General features: G+C 37.3%; 2 protein-coding genes across 2 annotated transcripts in view; both read right to left on the bottom strand.

Annotated features, from left to right (window-relative positions):
- Window positions 1-2,660: 2,660 nt before the first annotated feature.
- On the bottom strand, window positions 2,661-5,576 carry cd44a (CD44 molecule (IN blood group) a). The gene is made up of 3 exons (XM_074666135.1): window positions 5,534-5,576; window positions 3,530-3,608; window positions 2,661-3,443 (listed from the first exon to the last, which is right to left on the bottom strand). The coding sequence occupies exons 1-3, from the start codon at window positions 5,556-5,558 to the stop codon at window positions 3,272-3,274; spliced, it is 276 nt and encodes a 91-aa protein (XP_074522236.1). The 5' UTR covers window positions 5,559-5,576; the 3' UTR covers window positions 2,661-3,271.
- A 46-nt stretch (window positions 5,577-5,622) lies between these two features.
- Window positions 5,623-18,808, bottom strand: part of LOC141787780 (uncharacterized) — a 30,639-nt gene continuing 17,453 nt past the window's right edge. The window contains exons 3-5 of the mRNA XM_074666450.1: window positions 10,571-10,680; window positions 6,370-6,870; window positions 5,623-5,858 (exon numbers count right to left, since the gene is read on the bottom strand). Coding sequence (XP_074522551.1) covers window positions 5,623-5,858; window positions 6,370-6,870; window positions 10,571-10,680 — 847 coding nt within the window. The remainder of the gene's footprint in view (window positions 5,859-6,369; window positions 6,871-10,570; window positions 10,681-18,808) is intronic.

Here is an 18,808-nt window from a genome sequence, read left to right as displayed (position 1 = left end):
TGTTTGTTCTTTCTAAGCAAAGCACTGAGTTTCTGTTTGTAGTCAGCAATCGTTGTGTCTGTGTGTTTCTGAGAGCATCAGAGGAGGATGAGGAGGAGGAAGAGGAGGGGATGTCTCTTAAACTCTCAGCTTTGCTCTGTTTTATTTCAAACTGTTTTATTTCTTTGCTTTATGACAACCTTGCCTTGACAACGTCAACTGCAGAGTGCAGTCAGTAGAATGACTTTCACATTTCTGGATTCAAGTTGCCAATTCAACATTGGCTCTCACATTTTTTACGATTAAAAAGTCGACCCCCCCCTCCGTCCTGCGTCACCTTCTTAGAGTGAGGATGGCTGGGCCGTCCTCACGGGGAGTTTCCTCCAGTTTGCAGCAGATTTAAAGATAAATAAGGCTGTAATTACACGTAGAGTTAATTAGCTTTGCTCACGTCTGTTTAGCGAGAGCACACTAAATTCTGCCTGCAGCGCTCCCATTAATCTAAAGCTCTAACAACAAGGTCAATGGAAATTATTTAAAGTTTTACTTTGTGTAGTTGGCAAAATTGGGATTCTTTCTTTTTTTTTTTCTTTTCTTTTTTTAAATAAGCGTCAGCTTATATGTTTCATTTTTAAAGTGCCTCCTTGCACTTTGTGTATATACTCTCTTTAGGTTAAAAAATGCATTATTATTCATATGAATAGACATTTTGTGTCATCTATCAGTTTTTGATTTGTATAAGGTTTCTATTAATACTTTAAGCTACAAATAAACAGTGTATCGTCACCCTGTTAAAATAATGGCCGCAGTCATTTTTTGATTAAAATAAGTTTTTGGCTTAAATTTGCTCCAAAATTGCTGAAATCTTTAGCTAAAAGGGTTGAAACACCACATTATTTAATTATATAATACATTTTCACTTCATCATGTAATATCGTCGCATTTTGTATTAAAATTCTTGAACGCAATATGTAATAAACTTTGCCGCATCACGCAAAAAGTTCTTATTACAGTCTGGAGCCCACATTTTGTAATAAGTAATGCAAACTGTACACTGTAAAATACATTGACTTTTATAAACAAAACAAGTGAACCCAACACATTTATTTATCAAAATGTTATCAGCACTCATTTTAACCAAGTTATGGTAACTAGAAGTTGAAAAAGTTGGGAAACTAAGTTTTTCTAAGTTAGGTCAACATACAAAAAAAAAAAAAAAAAAGTTATCAGCAAAACGTTTTATTCAATCAGTCCACACATGTACGAATAAGCCCTGATCAAGCAAGTGAGCAAATCCACGTACACTAAAAAAACATGGCTGTTGGTTGAACTTAAAAAAAAATAATTCAAATTTTTTTCAAATAACTTTTTAAGCTTGACTAATAAAAAATAAGAAAAAATGTCCTTTCATTTCAAATTATCACATTAATGCTAAGTGTAAAATGTTACACAGATTTAATTTTTGGAGTGCAAAACAAGAAAATTGAGTTATCATGAAGCATGACCTAAATTGTGTTAACTTAAAAAAAAAAAAAAGATAATAAAAAATGTAAATTGTGAAATGTTGGGTTATAGAATTTTATTACAAAATGCAGCGTTATTGCATCACAAAATGAAAGGTTATTAAATTGTTACAAATTGGGGCGTTACCAAGAGGATGACTGAGGCAATTTTATTCTAGCCTAAGTCAAAAATTTGGTTTATTTAGGATAAAATGTGTGACTTGGGCAATTTAACAAGCTTTCATGATGATGGCTGCTTCAAAAAGAAACCGAAACTTAAGTACAGAAGAAGCTGTAAACATGATTCTTGAATCAGACAACTGAGTGATGAGGTTCACTATCATAAAGGTTCTGATATGATGATGACAAGTTATAGTTAAACTACAACTTTAGCTACTTCTAGCTAGCTAGCTATTCCTGGCTAACCCACTTATTTCTGTAACCAAACATGTAACATGTTAGAAATGTCAACAATCATCTACTGTGAAGGCCTTTTTGATTGAAACGATTCATAAATATCACATACTCCGTATCTGGTCAAGTTTGTTGTGTTTTTCCAAAAAACTCTAAAAAATGACTCACACTATTATTTTAACAGGGTGACGATATGAGCGACAATGTTAGTGAAATATTTATACATACTTAATGGGTCGCTAGTTTTGTTACATTGTGTACATAGGATTACGTATTAAAGATTGCACTCAATTGACCTGCTTTTCAGAGCCTGGATGATAATCAAAGAAAAAATATTGTTGGTGTTTTTCACCTCTTCAACGAATCAGGTGAAAATGATTCATAAAAAATGTTTTTTTAAGGGTTATGAGCACAGCTTCCTGTGTCCGAGTACCACAATCATAAACGATTCGTAACAAATTCAGGATATCACTTTCTGAACCTGTGTAAATGTTTCTGAGCCTTGATCCAAACAAGAATAAGAATTTAGTCAAAGTAGGAAGTTTTCTATGAAATGTGAACTTGTATATTCTTTAGAAAATGAAATATTTTGTATATTTCTTTGTTTTTATGCACACATCAGTCGTTGTTATTCAATATTTCTTATGACTTTGGCAATAATTCAAGGATTTCTGAATGCACACATGCAAAGTAAACTTCAACAGCCCATAAATCAATCAAGCAAACGGACTGAAAGTGTGTAAATGTTTTAATACTTGTGTGTAAATACGGATGAAAAAAAACAAAATAAATGTTTATTGAAGAGCCTGCGTTTTGTTTATTTCTCAAACGAGGGCGGAGGTGAAATGAACGCTGGGTAAGAGCGACAGCTGGAGTGCTGCGTAGGTTGCAGGGAGACGCTAATGAGTTCGTGGGCTGAGCTTCTACAACGAATATCCAGAAAACACAGCAGCTTAATATAAGTTACAATCCAAGCTCGGCTTCCAGTGATTTAATTACAAGGAGATTTATTTTTATCTGACTGGAAGCGAAATCATCACACTGCGTCCATTAACAGCAAATCCTTTATTTACATGAAACTCTAACATTTAATATAAAACACTGTAGAGATGTTTGAAATCAATGGCGTCTGTGGATATCATGAAAATAAATACATAAACGAAAATCAAGCTGCAGCCTCAGGGTGAAGATAAAGAGAGTTTTTTTAAAGTCGGCTGAAGAAGCAGACTGTCGTTCCCGCTCAGTCTGAGCTCAGAAGCTGAAGCTTTACAGCTCGCTGACTGTTTTGTCCCTCCGACCAAACTCCACTGCTCCACAAACAGCCGTGCGGCTCCGCGACGAGCCTGAAAAATCCCCAAGGGGCCCGTTTCTGCAGCTCAGTCTGACGAGTATTTCTCTGGAAGCTCATCCAGGGGGATGACGGTGTACTCTGAGGACTTCCCGTTCTCCTTTGGCAGAAACGTCTCCATCTCCTGCTCTTTCTGCTGGTTTGTGGAGTTGGTGTTGGTGTTGTTCTCGAGTGGAGGTGCCTGATTTGGTCGGTTCCACCTGCACGAAAAGAAGAAACCATTAAAATCAATTTTTCACTCACTATCATCAGAAAAGTGACTCCAGTTGTTTTCTTCAGGTCTTACTTGTCTCTCGTGGCGATGGCAACGCAGATCATAATCAGTGCTGCAAGACCGACAATAAAAGCAACGATGATGATCCAACCTGAGATATGAGAGAGCAAAGGTTAATGGGACGGACTGTCTTGCACCAGAGTTTAATCGTGCAGTAATATGTCAGTCTGTGAGGGCTCTGGCGTCTGTGTGGGAGGTTTAAACATTTCCATTTGTGGTGAGCACATTAGCTGCTGGAGTGGTTAGTGTGAAAAAGAGTCCAAGTTAAAGGCCAATGACGCACACTGGGGCTTCAACAGCGTGATGCAAACACTGTTGAGTCTAGCTTCAGCTGCAGCTGGAGCTTTGATAAACTGACCAGAACTGATCATCTCTGAGATCGATCATGCAGAAATCTGTTAGCATAGACGGTTTTTATGTGAAAAAAAAAGTATCTGAAGCAGAGAGTAGTTTTTCAAAGCTAAAGCTTATTAAAACACACTTGAAGTCCAATATGTCATAGGAGCGTCTCTCTGGACCTGCCGTCATCAGCATTAATCGCACAGTTGCACAAAAATTTTCAAATGATGATGTAATTGATGGTTTTGCATAAAAGGAAGTTTGAAAAGTCAGGTTTTGGATTGAATTTACACCTGTCCTTTCATGTGGCCAAGCACGACCTCAGAGCACCCTTCACTTTCTTCTCTTTTTGAAGCATAGGTATGACCTGGGATTAAATTATTAAAAATATCCAAGCTAATTAATGTGTAAAATAGTAATTTTATTCATCTTGTATTATTCATTTGGTTTTATTCATTTGTGCAATTGTGATAAAGGATTTCTGCGATTTAAATTAGTGTTGACATAGTTTATATATATATATATATATATATATATATATATATATATATATATATATATATATATATATATATATATATATATATACTGAGTACCGATACTACTGGTACTTTTGATACATATGATTTTAATTAACAGTGACAGATTAAATTGATCAAAGACAGCACAGTCACTCTGCCATTGAGTCCAAATAAAACACAAACGACTCTCTCTGACTTTTTTTTTTTTTTTTTTGATAAATATTAAAAAAAATAATATTGAGAGAGCACAATAAGACTAATAAGTGTCGGAGTTTAAATATTTTTTAAAGTATACGAGTGCAAAATAAAACAGTATAACTGTTCTCTCTCTGGTTCATTTATGTTGTCTGAACAGGACCTGGTGCAAATTTGCCGTGGTGTTAAACCACAGCACTTAGCAGCATCTAGTGGCGGGGAGGACTTGCTCCACGTAAGATTTTCTTGCATAGAGAATCTGCTGCTGGTATTGGCAGCCTTCACAAGTACCGATACCTTGAGAAAAGGCTGGTATTGGCCCGATAACAATATGGCTGCTATAGCTGATCTGCTTCAATTTCCATTTCAGAAACAGACAGGTGAAGTCGGCGAGACTTCGTCCATGTTTTATACAGTTATGTTTGTCACCCAGGGCTTAAAAGTAGCCATGACAGCCCATAGACTGTAAAAAAATTGACGTCTCGCTCTGCTCAAAGTGAGTTCCTTACAAAAACTGCTCCCCCTGGTGGCTGGCTGCAGTATAGGTAAAAAAATCTGTCACCCAGTCATTCCAGATGGGCTGTGGTCAAACTTTAAAAAATTAATACACCTGGTAGAAATGTTTCTCACGGCCGATTGTTGTGGTGATTCGAAGATATCATTTGGCTGTCTTGTATTCAGGTCCACTTTTTCTGAAAAGTTTTGTTTTCATTAGTTATACGAGGTTAAGAAAAGGTTTTACCTTACATTTAACGATTGACAGCTGCCGTTTTTAAGCAGTTTTTTCGGGGATTGTAAAATATCTTGGGTCATGAAGAGATTAGACTCTTTTTGTCACCCAGCTCCACTTAGATTCCCTCACAGTCTTTATTGCGCAGGCTCTGGCTGCACAACTGCTACCAATGGTGGCGCCTGCACTCTATATACAGTCTATGTAACCGCCCCTGACTCCTCAACATACCTGGTGTGGTGTGTCCTTTGTGCATCTCTGTATTTCCTTTCTGAGGTTCTGCAACAAAAGAAACAGACAAAGGGTCATTTCTGTTTTTTTTAAGCAGTTAACAAAGACAACCTGAGAGGAAGAGGTAAAGGTAGAGGATAGTTACCATTGTTGATGAAGATACTTCGACTGTCCTTGTCAGTGTTGACTGGTGCAGGACTTTCCCCAGTCTTGGTATCTGTATTCGTTAAGTCCTCTTCTGATCCTGATTCCTTGTTTATGCCGAACATACGTGAACCCCTGGGTCCAACAGGAGCCGCCAAGGTGGGTGTTGGTGTAGAGCGCACTGTAAAAAAAGAGAAGTTTTTTAACATCGTGGCGGTATCCCTGTGTTTTTTTTTAAGCGTGATTCTGGGTTTTGAGCTGTGCGTTGGCCTAGATATGTCATCACAACATATTCCCTGAAATGTAAAGACGCCCAACGGGATTCCCTCCATACTTGCGGTTGCACAATGCATACAACGCAAGGCATTCTGGGTATAGCTAGGTTAAACAGCTCTATGGTAAGAGTAAAGAAGCAACTAAACGTCTTCTTCCAGGTGGTGAAGAAGATGATTGGCTACTGATTTCAAAATGAAGTACTTCCTGGGTCAAGACGCTGACACAGGAAGTGTCTTTTACTTAAAGTCTACGTGATGACACCTCAATGGGTGCAGTGAATATTATTCATATTTGAATGGAACAATCAGCAGATTGTTTTCAAACGACTTTTGATTGATTTGTTCTTCGTAATCAGCCACAAAATCAAGAAAATAATCAAACTGAATATATAGATAACCATATTGACAAGTATTCACCTTCATCGAGGGGGTCCATGTCACCGGACTCCACTGAAGCTTTCCCTTCTGGGGCCTTCTCTCCGGACTCAGGGGGAGCATCCTTGGGAGCTGCGGTTGTGATCGTGGTCGTGGTGGTTGGTGTCGCTGAAGAGTGTCCAACCTCCCGAAAGGGGAACAGGGGAATGGACTCCCCTGAAGCACTCCCCTCAAAGTCTGGCACTGATACTAGAGCAGTGGATGTTTCCTGGGCAGCTTTGGGTTTGGTGGTGGTTGTGGTGTTGGTCGTGGCTGTTGATGTGACGTGATCACCTACATGCAGCGGGAACAGGTCACCGGACTCCCCTGAAGCACTCCCCTCAAAGTCCTTCTCATAAGGAACAGTAGGCGTTGGCTGGGGAGGTGGATCTGTTGTGTTTCTTTCTGGAGTTTCAGACGTGAATCCGTGGAAATCAACCAGGAACCCATCGGTCACCGCCTGGAGGATGTCATCCTCAGCTTTTGTGGGCACCTGGGTCACATCTAGGACACGGAGATGGAAAAACCCACAGGTCAGCTACAGTGTTTACCCAGCGGTCTCGACACGAGCAGGAAGGAAAGTTACCACGCCGTGTGTCGATGTGTGTTAAAATTGCAACAAAAGGATTACTTGCTCCACTCTAAACTCTTGTATAAACTTGTGATTGTCTTTGATGCGGCGCAGGGAGGGGCGGTAATGATTAACCTGGTGACTAATGGTCTTAGAGCAGGTTCACAAAGGAGAGGCAGCTCTGCCGGGGTTTTAGAGTTTACACGAACATACCACAACTTTGGACACACCCAGAACGACAGGGTTACCTGGCTCTGGAACAAAGACATTATGGGGGTTGAAACTATTCTCCATTAATCTAAACATGACAGCTTAGCTCCATCTCTAAATTCTTTACATGAGCCAAAACCAATAAGAACTACTGACCTAGTTCGAAAAAGTCGAAACTATTCTAGCTGTTTTTGTCTTATACGCTGCAAAACATCTTATTAGAATTAGAATAAACCAAACTCAGCTGAAAATCTAGAAAGAAAACTTTTCTTTTTTTTAGATAAAACAATAAAACAAGCCAAAATATGGCCTGACGTGCTTGAAATGAGTAAAAAATACACTTATGTCAAACATATATTCTGCATGAATGGGAATAATATCTAATTAAAAAAAAAAAATGACGGGCAAGTGGTGTAGTTAAAGCAATACTGAGCTAATTGTTAGAGCTAGCGTAGCATCTATAAGCTACACTGCAAAAACCTGAACTCTTTTCAAGTGTTTTTGTCTTATTTTTAGTAAAAAATTGTCTTACTAGACTTGAGATGAGCCACATTCAACTGATCAGTCCAGAAAAATGTCTTGTTTAAGTTATTTAAAGACAAAAATGAGGTCTGAATTGCTTGTATGTAACATGTAAAAGAAAAATCTACAAATGGGATATGAAAAGTTGCTCGAAAATTTGCTTGAAACTAGAGTAATGTCTAAATACAAGTAACTTTTCTTTTTCTTTTTAACTTGTTTCAAGCAATTCAGACCTAAAAAAAAACTTAATAAGATTTCAATTTTTGTTCAGTGTAGCAAAAATGTAAACACATGCACATAAATGGTGACAATGGCTGAACTACTCAAAACCAAAGACTGCAACAAATTAGACTGAACTGAACGTAAACAAATCTGAAAAAGCCTAAAACTGTCATAGGGACATTGGAAAAAAATGAAATCTCATCAAGTGTTTTTGTGTTATTTTCAGTCAAAAGTGTCTTTTTAGACTTAATCTGAGCCACAGTCACCTGAGCAGTCCAGAAAAGTGTCTTATTTCAGATTATTTAAAGATAAAAAATGAGGTCTGAATTGCTGTAACAAGTAAAAAAAAAATAAAAAAGTCAAAATTTTATCTGTGGTACCAACTCAGATAAAATTAAATGCTTCCATGTTTAGGTACCTAAACACATCCTTGTGACTGTGAGGGAGTGGAAGGGAGTAGGTAATTTTCCATACTGGACATGAACACAGCATTGCAAGTTTCTATATTGAGAAATAAACATGTTAAATTGAAAAACTTTAAGATTTTATTATTAAACAAATGTATTTCTATTAGCATATAAACACACACAAAAGTAAAGACACAGGTAGAGAACACCAAGGAGAAATTTTCCATTGCTACTTTGAAGCTTTGAGGCAGCATTTTGAGCCAGCACTGCTTCATAGAGCCCCTAAGAAACACTTTTTAGGTTGTTGTAAAATGGACTAAATTTTAACACTAATTCATCTGTATAAGAGAGAAAATAAAATCAATCAATTCAATTGAAAAGTACTTTATGTATGAAATTAATTATTAAAATTTTAATGAAAAGTGCTTTATTTATTAAATGTATTATTGAATTTTTTTAATGAAAAGTGCTTTATTTATTAAATGTATTATTGATTTTTTTTTAATGAAAAGTGCTTTACAAAAAAGAAATATGATTAAAATTTCGAAATCAGTGCTTTGCAAAATAAAACCATTATTGATATTTTGATAAAAAAGCCTTTACAAATAAAATTTATTATCAAAATTTTAATGAAAAGTGCTTTACAAATAAAATTAATAATTAAATCATAATGAAAAGTCCTTTAGAAATAAAATTTATTATCAAAATTTTAATAAAAGCTGTAGGCTGTTACCCTCTAGAAATAAAATTTATTTATATTTAAAGTTGTGATAAAAAGTGCATTACAAATATAAAGTGTATTAAAAATTTTAATGAAAAGTGCTCTACAAATAAAATTTATATTTAAAATTTGGATAAAAATTGCTCTAAAAATAAAATGTATAATTAAAATTTTAATGAAAAAGTGCCTTACAAAAAATCCTTTTCATAATTTAAATGAAAAGTGCTTTTCAAGAAAAACCCTTTTATAATCTTAATGAAAAGTGCTTTACAAAAAAACATTATTCCAATTTTAATGAAAAGTGCTTTACAGATTAAATTGATTATTAATATTTTTATTACCCATGCAAAGCGGGACAATGTCCAATAAGTTAATTTATCGTGACTGAAGCCGCTGATGGTGGTAGGTGTCAGTCAGCTGTTACCCTCAAAAAGACTGTTGATGAGTAAAAAAAAAGCAGTAGGAGACATTTTTGTTCAAGGAAAATTACCAGGATAGCTTATTGGGGCTCTGGGTTGTTCATGAGGCTAGATGTCGAACTGGTGACCCTGATTCCTGTCCTTTCTAAACAGAGACATAAGAAGCCTCAAAATAATTTAAAAGAAAATATACTTAAACTTTTATCGGACAAACTTACAATAAGTATCATTTTGTCCACAGGGGGCGCCAGATACAACACAAACTTGAAGTTTGTTTAAAGTAATGATCATAAGTTTCGATCACGTCATTAACAATAGCACATAATAACATCATAATCACCTGTGCATGTGAGGTTTTACTGTAAGTCTTTCAGTTTGGGCTGAGAAAGGAAACTATTAAACTCTTTACAGAAAATCAGTGCAGCCCAAATTAGTCGTTTTACCTCAGAAACTGATTGATTCACTTTCTACACCGTTGACCTCTCTGAGCAATTAATTTGTTACCTTGTAAAAACTTAATTAAAAACAGGCCGAGGAGTCGAGTACCTGATCCTAGCTCTCTATTTCTGCTCAGTCACGCTCAGCATCAGAGTTTCCTCAAACCTCTGTACCAGCTCCCTGCTGCTCTCTGGTTTCACCTTTCTCTAGACACGAGCTTTAATGCAGCTCCTGGAACAGCTCGGGAGATTTCACAAAGATCTCTGTGTGTAATCTGGAGGTGCCAGGGAAACCTGCGCAGCGACAATGAAACACGACTCCTGCATTCTTACGAGGAGAGCTGGACTTTATGCATAGAGTGCATCTGAGGTGGTGGAGAGGGGAGCGCTGACTCACAGGTTGAGAGGAAGGACACGGTGGGAATAATGGAAAGTTCAGAGCTCTGGATGAAGAATTCATGTCGTTTTTAGACTCAGAAGTGTTAGTATGAGGCTTTCTCAGAGAGAAGAGGGAATGTGTTACTCTGCCAAAGAATATCATGACCACCAGTGACTATTTTTTCACCATGTTAGCCGAAAAATAAATAAACTAGAGAAGAGAATTACATGTCTGATGAAATCTCAGGAACACTCCTTTAAAACTTATTTTCTGAGAGACCCACACTGAAAACTGTTAGAAAAGGACTTTCACTTACTGGTGATAGGGGATGAGTGGCCAACAGCAAGAAGTCCAAAAATAAGCCCAAAAAGAAGAGTCCTCATTTTGCCACCAGGATCTGCTGATGAGGATGTGGACTGAAGGAACCTGTCAGACAGCAGGAACGATTTGGCACTTGACTGATAATTTGAAGAGGATGAATCATGCCTCTACCTTTTATACACACCTGCAGCTCGTAGGTGTTACCTCAGTGAAACAATGTCTGCTGACACACAAACGCACACAGGAGGGCTGGCACACCTGCGGACACACCCTCCCTCCTGCTCCTCACACACTTTCTCACGCTCGTCCTCGCAGCTCTTCAGACAAAGTGCAAGAATCTAGTTAACGACGTGTTTATTTATGTGTGTTTCCACCTTATCAGACGAGGAGCATCAGTTTCTAACGAAATACGACAGATTGACCTGATCTATCCCTCCGGCTCTGTTTGACTCGGTGGAAACATCAACAAACAGCACAGACGAAGCTGGAGATTGATTAAAACACAGATGTGATGTAACACAGACGTCCTGTAACTTCCTTGTGTGTTTTCCCTGGAAGTGTTACAACTCAAATCTGAAAAACAGGGGCTTTTTTTCCTAATTCTTTAATTTCTGTTTTAATGAACAGCACTTTGGGATCTTCTGATGAAAAAAGCTTTTTAAAATGAAATGTGTTATGCATTATTTTATGTAGAAAATTTCTAGAAAGCCAAGATTTGGAGTTGTTTTTGGATTTATGTCCAATAAAGAAGTTTAAATTCAACATAAAAATAGGAATTCACAGACAGAAACAGTAGCTGTGTCCTCACTGCTTTTACCTTTCATGATCATGGGGGCTGGAGCCCATCCCAGCCCAGGTAGGACACACACATGAGCAGGGAGAACATGCAAAGTCCTGATGCAAATGAGTTACAGTAGGGAAATCAAACCTGGACAAACTACTGCATCACCACGTCAGTTAGTTAGTGAATTAGTTAGTTGGACTTCATTTCATTCTGTCAAAATGAAAATAAAGAATCATTCAGTGAAATAATAATTAAATCTTATCGGCCACCATCACTTCACTGTCATTTTATCCAGAGTATGATCTCTAGACATTGGTAAAAAGTCCTTTTTTAACACTGTAGAATAAAAAATACACTGCAGGATTTAAAACTTTTCATAAATGGAAATAAGACCATTATGGTTTCAACCAGATCCAAGACCAAGTCTGTTTTCCAAACCGCCTACTACACTAGCAGTGCCTACTATTTTGGCTGAAATTCAGTCTGTAGTAGCCAGTATGCAAAACCTTGCAAAATCTGCAGTAAGCCAAAAACCCCCAGGATGTCCTACTGATCCTGGAAAATGTCTCAGTATGCAACAGACCAGTCTACCTGGCTTACTGTTTCCCACAATGCAGGTGGCAGGTTTCGGTGAATTACCGCCATCTACTGGAATGAGTCAGCATTACAACTACAATACAACAACACTAACGTTATATGGCCCGTGAGATAGAATTGAAGTGATGAGAAAGAAACACTGGTAAATCTTGTCACTTTAGTTGTAAAACAGGTGTTTACTTATACAAATTCATTAAAGCCTATAAAAAAGACTAATTGCCCTTTTTTTTTTACCAAACTTGAATTGTATTGAAGTGTTTTTTCATCAGCTCCAAAAATAAGAATCCCAAATTATTTTCAGTCAATGATGTAACTTTTGGTGTAAGATTATAAATCAAGAATGATGATTCTGCTATGATATGATTAACAAAATATCTAAATGCTAAGATCTGCCCATAGCTTGTTTTGTATATTTATATTAAAGGCAAAAAAGAACATCATCTGTAGCTCCGCCTTCTGAAACTGGAAACCAGAGTAGTACACTACAAAACAGACCCAACAGAACAGTCATACCACATACTACATGCAAAAGCAGTAGGTAGTATGTAGTGCCTACTACATACTACATTCACATGTAGTATGTAGTAGACGGTTTGGAAAACAGCCCAGGTATAAAATGTTCCTGTGCTGTCGACTGTTCATGGAAAGCAGATCGAGATTGTTCACTGTTATAAATACCTCTGCATATTGATTGATGATGACTGGTTGAATTTTGAATCACATGTGATCTGTGTGTCATGAAAAAGCTGAGGCTTTTATTCCAGAAACAAGTTATATTTTTCTTCTCATGTTAAAAAAGCGTCTCATTGCTGCAACCTTTTACCTGTTTCAGATTATGGAGACCTTTTGTACACACACGCCTCTGCTCAGTGTCTCTATATGCTGGATCCTGCCTACCATGTCTCCTTGAGGCTCATAACAAAGTGTAAACCTCTGACTCATCACTGTGAGCTGTACTCTGAGGTTGGACGATCTGCTTTGGCAACTTGAAGGCTCATACACTGGTACACCTTCATCTATAGGTCAATTCTTGGCCTGCTTCCCCTCTATTTATGTGTTTTCATTTACCTCAAGTGCTCGGACAGAAACTGGGGAAAAGACCTTTGGTTACTCTACTACTCTGGTTCCTTAAATGTTTTTAAATCTAAAATGAAAGCCATGGAGGCTGCTTTTATAAGATGTCATTGTTTTACAGTTTCATTTAGCAGACACTTTTGTCCAAAGCAACGTACAACAATTAATTAATTACATTTTTTCAGCTTGGTTGTTTGTACGACCGATTCTTAGAACATGATTTTTAATCCATAATCCTGTGTTTTGATGACTTTGTTTCAGCTCTTTTTGTGTTTTTTTGTAACTTTCTGTTTTTGCTGCTGCCTGTTTTGGCCAAGTCTTCCTTGAAAAAAGTTTTTTAATCTCAATGGAACCAACCTGGTTAAATAAAGTACCAAGAGAATGTCATGTGATTGTGTTATGGGATGCTGTCACATGACTTCAGACATTAAGAACAGACACTCAGGCTGTGTCCGAAATGGCATACTAACGTACTACTCATACTAAGTATGACGTCAAAAAAAGTATGTAGTGCGTTCACATTAAATAGTATGAAAAGATTGTGTGCGCGAGAAATACCCGGATGTATACTATATCGGTAAAAATTGTAAGTATGGGAGGTGGGCATACTAGTCGCACCGACACGCCCCATAATGCATTGCGAGCCCCGTATTTATAAACGTAAATACAGAATGAGATGACAAGATGAGAAGCAACTAAAATGGACTTAGCTCTACAGGGAAACCAAAACGTAAGTACGTAGAAATAAAGTGCCTGAGGCGACGGACAGATCGTCTTCGGTATCTGCGAGCAGTAAACATTTTTTAATTTTTTGAAGAGAGATGAATTCGTCTTGAGACCGGTCTTAGCTAAAAATCATCCACTAGCGAACTTCCCGTTTTCAAAATAAAAGCACCCGTTTATCTCTTTTAAGTTCTTTAACGCTTTTGTAAATTGGGCTCTTGTTTTGGAGCGGACCGGAAGTTTCTTCGATAGCATATTGGCGCTCTTAACAGAATGTCCGAAATGTTGAAATTAAATTTGTATCCGTGCGTTTTGTGGCCCAAATGACCACATTTTGGTTTTCTACGTGATGACTTTCTCGCCTCAAATGTTCTTAAAACTTTCCAATGTGGCGAATCAACTGAGATTTGATAGCCTGGTGTGCTTCCATAGACTTATGTGTGCTTCCAATTTTTGTCGTCAGAGGTTTTGAAATGCATCGTGGGAAATCGAGTAGTATACTACGGTGTAAACGGTTGGCACTCTAATCATACTTTTAGTATGTAGTATACAGTATATACACAACGACCATGTAGTATGTAGTACGTTAGTATGCCATTTCGGACACAGCCTCAATGTATAAGACCTGGGAAGGAGGTGGCTTTTAGAGTGTAGATCCAAAATGTTTAATGTTGTAAGAGATGTTTGAGTCTGTCCCATCCCCTCAAAGATCTAGGAATTGCTTTAAGAGTTTTTGGCACTTTTGACGGGCAGAACACAAGTATGCCATAAAACTCTTAACCCAAACTACCCAATGGCACAACATTACAGATCTGCAGGACATACCAATCCAAATTCTCTCAAAATCATGGCTATTGAAGTAATTCCTAGATCTTTGAGGGGATGGGACAGACTCAAACGTCTCTTACAACGTGAAACATTTTGGCTCTACACTCAAAAAGCCACCTCCTTCCCAGGTCTAAATGAAGAAATAGACTTTTCCCATTTTTTATAACGATTTTGCCAATCAGAGTTTGGTGCAGGCTGTTTTTTACTGTGCAGCCAGACCTCTTGTGCTTTTTCCTTGCGTGTGTTTTCTTAATATGTCTTTTCTTCATGTCTAATGTCATGTGACAGCGTCCCGTGACACAATCACATGACATTTCCAAGGTATTTTAAACACCTGTTTGACATGTCCCTGACATAATAAAGGGTTTTAACTTCATCTGAGTGCCTCGGATTGTTTGTTGTTTTCTAAAGTACTGCCGTCCTTGGATCCTTGAAGAGCACCTGATCTTACCTTTGTTTCAGTGCAGCACTCACCCCTATCTTTTCTTCTGGTTAAATAAAGGTTTAAGAAAAAAAAAAATACTGGTTACCAATGTAAAGAGGACTTTAAGCCTTTGCACACCAAAGGCGATGAGAATAAATGACGTGAAATTGCAAAAAATTTGGAGGCATCGTATTTGATCTCCACAGCTATTCTCCTCTAAACAATGTCTTTATAATCGTTGGCTTTGTAGTTTTTATGTCTTTTGTCAGAAAGAATCGGGTGCTGGAACACGAGCACAATAATCATTGAATGTTTTGGTATGTGACTTGTCAACAACAAGCGTTTTGATTGGTCAGATGGTTTTTTGTTACTTCAAAATGTCCGGTGAAATAATTCATTATAAACCTGCTCATCTAAATAACAGCGAACACCTTGCACACCTGACACAATATCTGAGCTGGAGTTCGGTCAGATTTGATTAAAAAAGGGTGAATTGAAGAGTTTAATTACCTCGTCTGACATCCAATTAAAAGCTGATAATAAAAACACTGCAGGGCTTGTTATTGCCGTCTTTGTTGAACAGAGATTACAGATCTCATTGTTAGGAAAGAAAAGGTTTGAAGAAATCAAAATAATTAGAGAAAGGTATGAAATTATTAGTAATAATAATAAAGGTTGATCAGAGATTTAATTATGGGAGAGCGGTGAAACATTTGCACACAGCTCTACATCTCAGTGAGACACATGATGAATTATGGAGACACATGACACCCGTAATGTTCACACACTTCAGACCCAACCAGGAGGATTTCACCGCACACTCAGCTCAGTTTCACCTCCCTACAGGAAGTGTGTGTACTGTTTCTAATGACTGTCGTGATTCGCCGGTATCTGACGGAAATGGATGCGTCACAGCAGAGCTTTCGCCGCGGGCTATCTGGAGCGTTCCTGGATTGAAGACAGTCATCATGAATTACTCAGCATGTGAGTGGGAGAGCACTTGTCCAGACTTGCACTCCACACCCAGAAAAAGGTTCATTTATGACACTATTAAGAGTGGAATTTTACAGAAGACCAGGCAGGATGCAAAACAGGAATAACCCTAAGGCTCAACACATGACGAACATTCACAAGAGAGCAACAGTCAGCTTTCAGCGGCGAGACAGCGCCAGTGATTCACTTCATGAATTATTCCCACTGTGTGGTGACCCAGTGAGTAAGTGGGTCAGAAAAAAACTCACTAAATTGTATATAACGAGGGGAGTTAAATCCTCAGAGGCTACGTACGAGGAGGCGGATTACATCTTTGATGAAAGATTTAATATTTTAGTTAAATGATCTAAGCGAAGCTCCAAATATTAACATTAGTTTCCCTATAGATTAACACACTCTCAATGTATGCGATACACTTTATTAAAGCTGTAGAAACAGGGGAAATAACTTACAGTAGGGTGAAAAGTATTAATTCAGCCACTGATTTTGCAAGTTCGCCTACTTAGAAAGATGAGGTCTGTAATTTTCATCAGAGGTAAACTTCAGCTTTAAGAGACAAAATAAGAAACAAATCCAGGAAATCACATCGTAGGATTTCAATCAATCCATCAAACTTTATTTGCACTTTTCATACAGGACTTTGTGATACAAAGTGCTTTACAAATAAATAAATAAATAAAATTAAATATCAAGAAGTGGAATAAAAAGCAGAAAAATGCACAATTGAATAAAATACAACAACATAAGACCCCTGCAATCCCCCCTCCACCAAAACGTTCAATATACACACACACACACACAAAGACATAAAAAGGAAATTCTGACAGAAAACAGAGTTAGAATTAGAGGACTGAGGAAACGCCATCTTGAATTAAAATGAGGAAACACAGGGAAAAAAACTAAAATAGTAATTAATAATAAAAAAAATAAAATACTTGAAAATACAAGAGGGTAAAATAAGTAGGCCTAAATGTGTAAATACATAAATAAATAAAAAAATAATTATTTTGATAAAAAAAAAACTAAAATTATAAATACATTTGAAAATTAATTATATAAATTAATAAATTAATAAAATCTAAAATCTAATAAAATCTAATAATTTTTTTAAATATATATATATATATATATATGTATATATATATTAAAAAAAAAAATCATTATAAAGAAATAAATTGATTGATAAAAACTACTCGAAAATAATAGAGGGTAAGAAAAGTAAATTTGTAAATACATAAATAAATACAATATAACAATATGAAAAATATTGGATAAATAATATGGTAAAATGTAGACCACAGAAGCTAAATACTAAAAAAATAATAAATAAATTCAAAATACATAAATAAATAAAAATAGAAAAACACTTGAAAATACTAGAGGGTAAGATAAGTAAATGTGTAAATACATAAATAAATAAAATAATATAATAATTTAAAATAAAAGTTGGATAAATAATGTGGTAAAATGAGAAACATAAGGTGCATAGTAAAATCAGCTTAAATAGGATAATAAAAGGAAAAGCATTAAACAAAAAATTAAATTCCAATTAAAAAATCTGACCTGAAATGTAGAAATAAAATTGAAATAAAAGTAAAAATGGTAAATGGTAAATGGACTTGAGCTTATATAGCGCTTTTCTAGTCATGGACCACTCAAAGCTGCTGTACACCACAGGTCACACTTACCCATCCACACCCATTTGCTCTCACATTCACTCACTGATGGATCCAATCTTTACTATGACAGCTATCCATCAGTATATCTAACACAATCACACCCTTTCATACCCATTCACACACCACTGACACAGCAGTGGGAGCAACTAGGGGTTAAGTGTCTTGCCCAAGGACACATCGCCATGTGTCGCCCAGAGCTGGGCTTGAACCTGCAACCTTCCGATTACCAACCAAGCGCATTCTCCAACTGCACCACCGACGCCCCCCAGTGTGTTAAAATAAGTAAAAATATAACATGAAATGATTATGAATACAATCAGCTAAAAGCCCAATTAAAAAGGTAGGTCTTGAGTTTTCCTTTAGAAAATATGAACAGTAGGTGGCGCTCTCAGGTCTTCAGGCGTGCCCCCAACGTGCTTTGGGGCTGTTTTTCAGCAAAGAGGACAGGACTGATCCATGTAAATGTAAGAATGAATGGGGCCATGTACGGCGAGATTTGAAGCATAAACTTGCTTCCATGAGTGAGAGCATTGAAGATGGAGCGTGGCTGGTGATGATCCCAAACACACCGCTCGGCCAACGAAGGAGTGTCTCTGTAAAAAGCATTTCTAGCCAGTCTCCAGACCTTAACCCCAGAGAAAACTTGTGGAGGGAGTTGAAAGTCTGCCAACTTCAACTTTCAACTTCAACTTTATTTTATTTGTATGGCACTTTTCATGCTTCTGCAACACAAAGTGCCTCACAGAGGATAAAAACAAAAGGGAAGACCAAAAAAACAAAACAAACAAAGACAAAGGAATACCATTAAAACCCCAAACCTCCCACCCCCACAAATATACCCACTGAACACGGTAACACCCACGCACATACATAGACATACATACCGGCACACACAAACATACACGCACACACACACACACGCGCACACACACACACACGCACACACACACACACACACATAGACAGGCTGTTGATGAGGAGACATGGCTGGGCACCAAGATCTGAGGTGAGGAAAAAGCTACCTTTGGGGGCTGCGCACACCGGGAGGAGCCATGGCCCGTGGCTGAAAGGGGCGCCACCCCAGGGACCACCCCAGCCCAGGCAGACAGGTGGCTCCACACCAAGGTGTAG

Source organism: Halichoeres trimaculatus, unplaced genomic scaffold (genome assembly GCF_033239565.1).
Source record: "Halichoeres trimaculatus isolate MK-OKI-2021-1 unplaced genomic scaffold, fHalTri1.1 fHalTri1_scaffold_3, whole genome shotgun sequence".
NCBI lineage: Eukaryota > Metazoa > Chordata > Actinopteri > Labriformes > Labridae > Halichoeres > Halichoeres trimaculatus.
This window is presented reverse-complemented; position numbering and strand designations above follow the sequence as displayed.

What these genes read in the sequence shown, in the direction of transcription:
- cd44a (XM_074666135.1), bottom strand. Translation starts at nt 5,558, where the DNA reads ATGCACAAAGGACACACCACACCAG. An exon ending in CAAAGGACACACCACACCAG is followed by an intron (nt 3,609 to 5,533) that starts GTATGTTGAGGA and finishes CTCATATCTCAG; the next exon opens with GTTGGATCATCATCGTTGCT. An exon ending in GCCATCGCCACGAGAGACAA is followed by an intron (nt 3,444 to 3,529) that starts GTAAGACCTGAA and finishes CTTTTCGTGCAG; the next exon opens with GTGGAACCGACCAAATCAGG.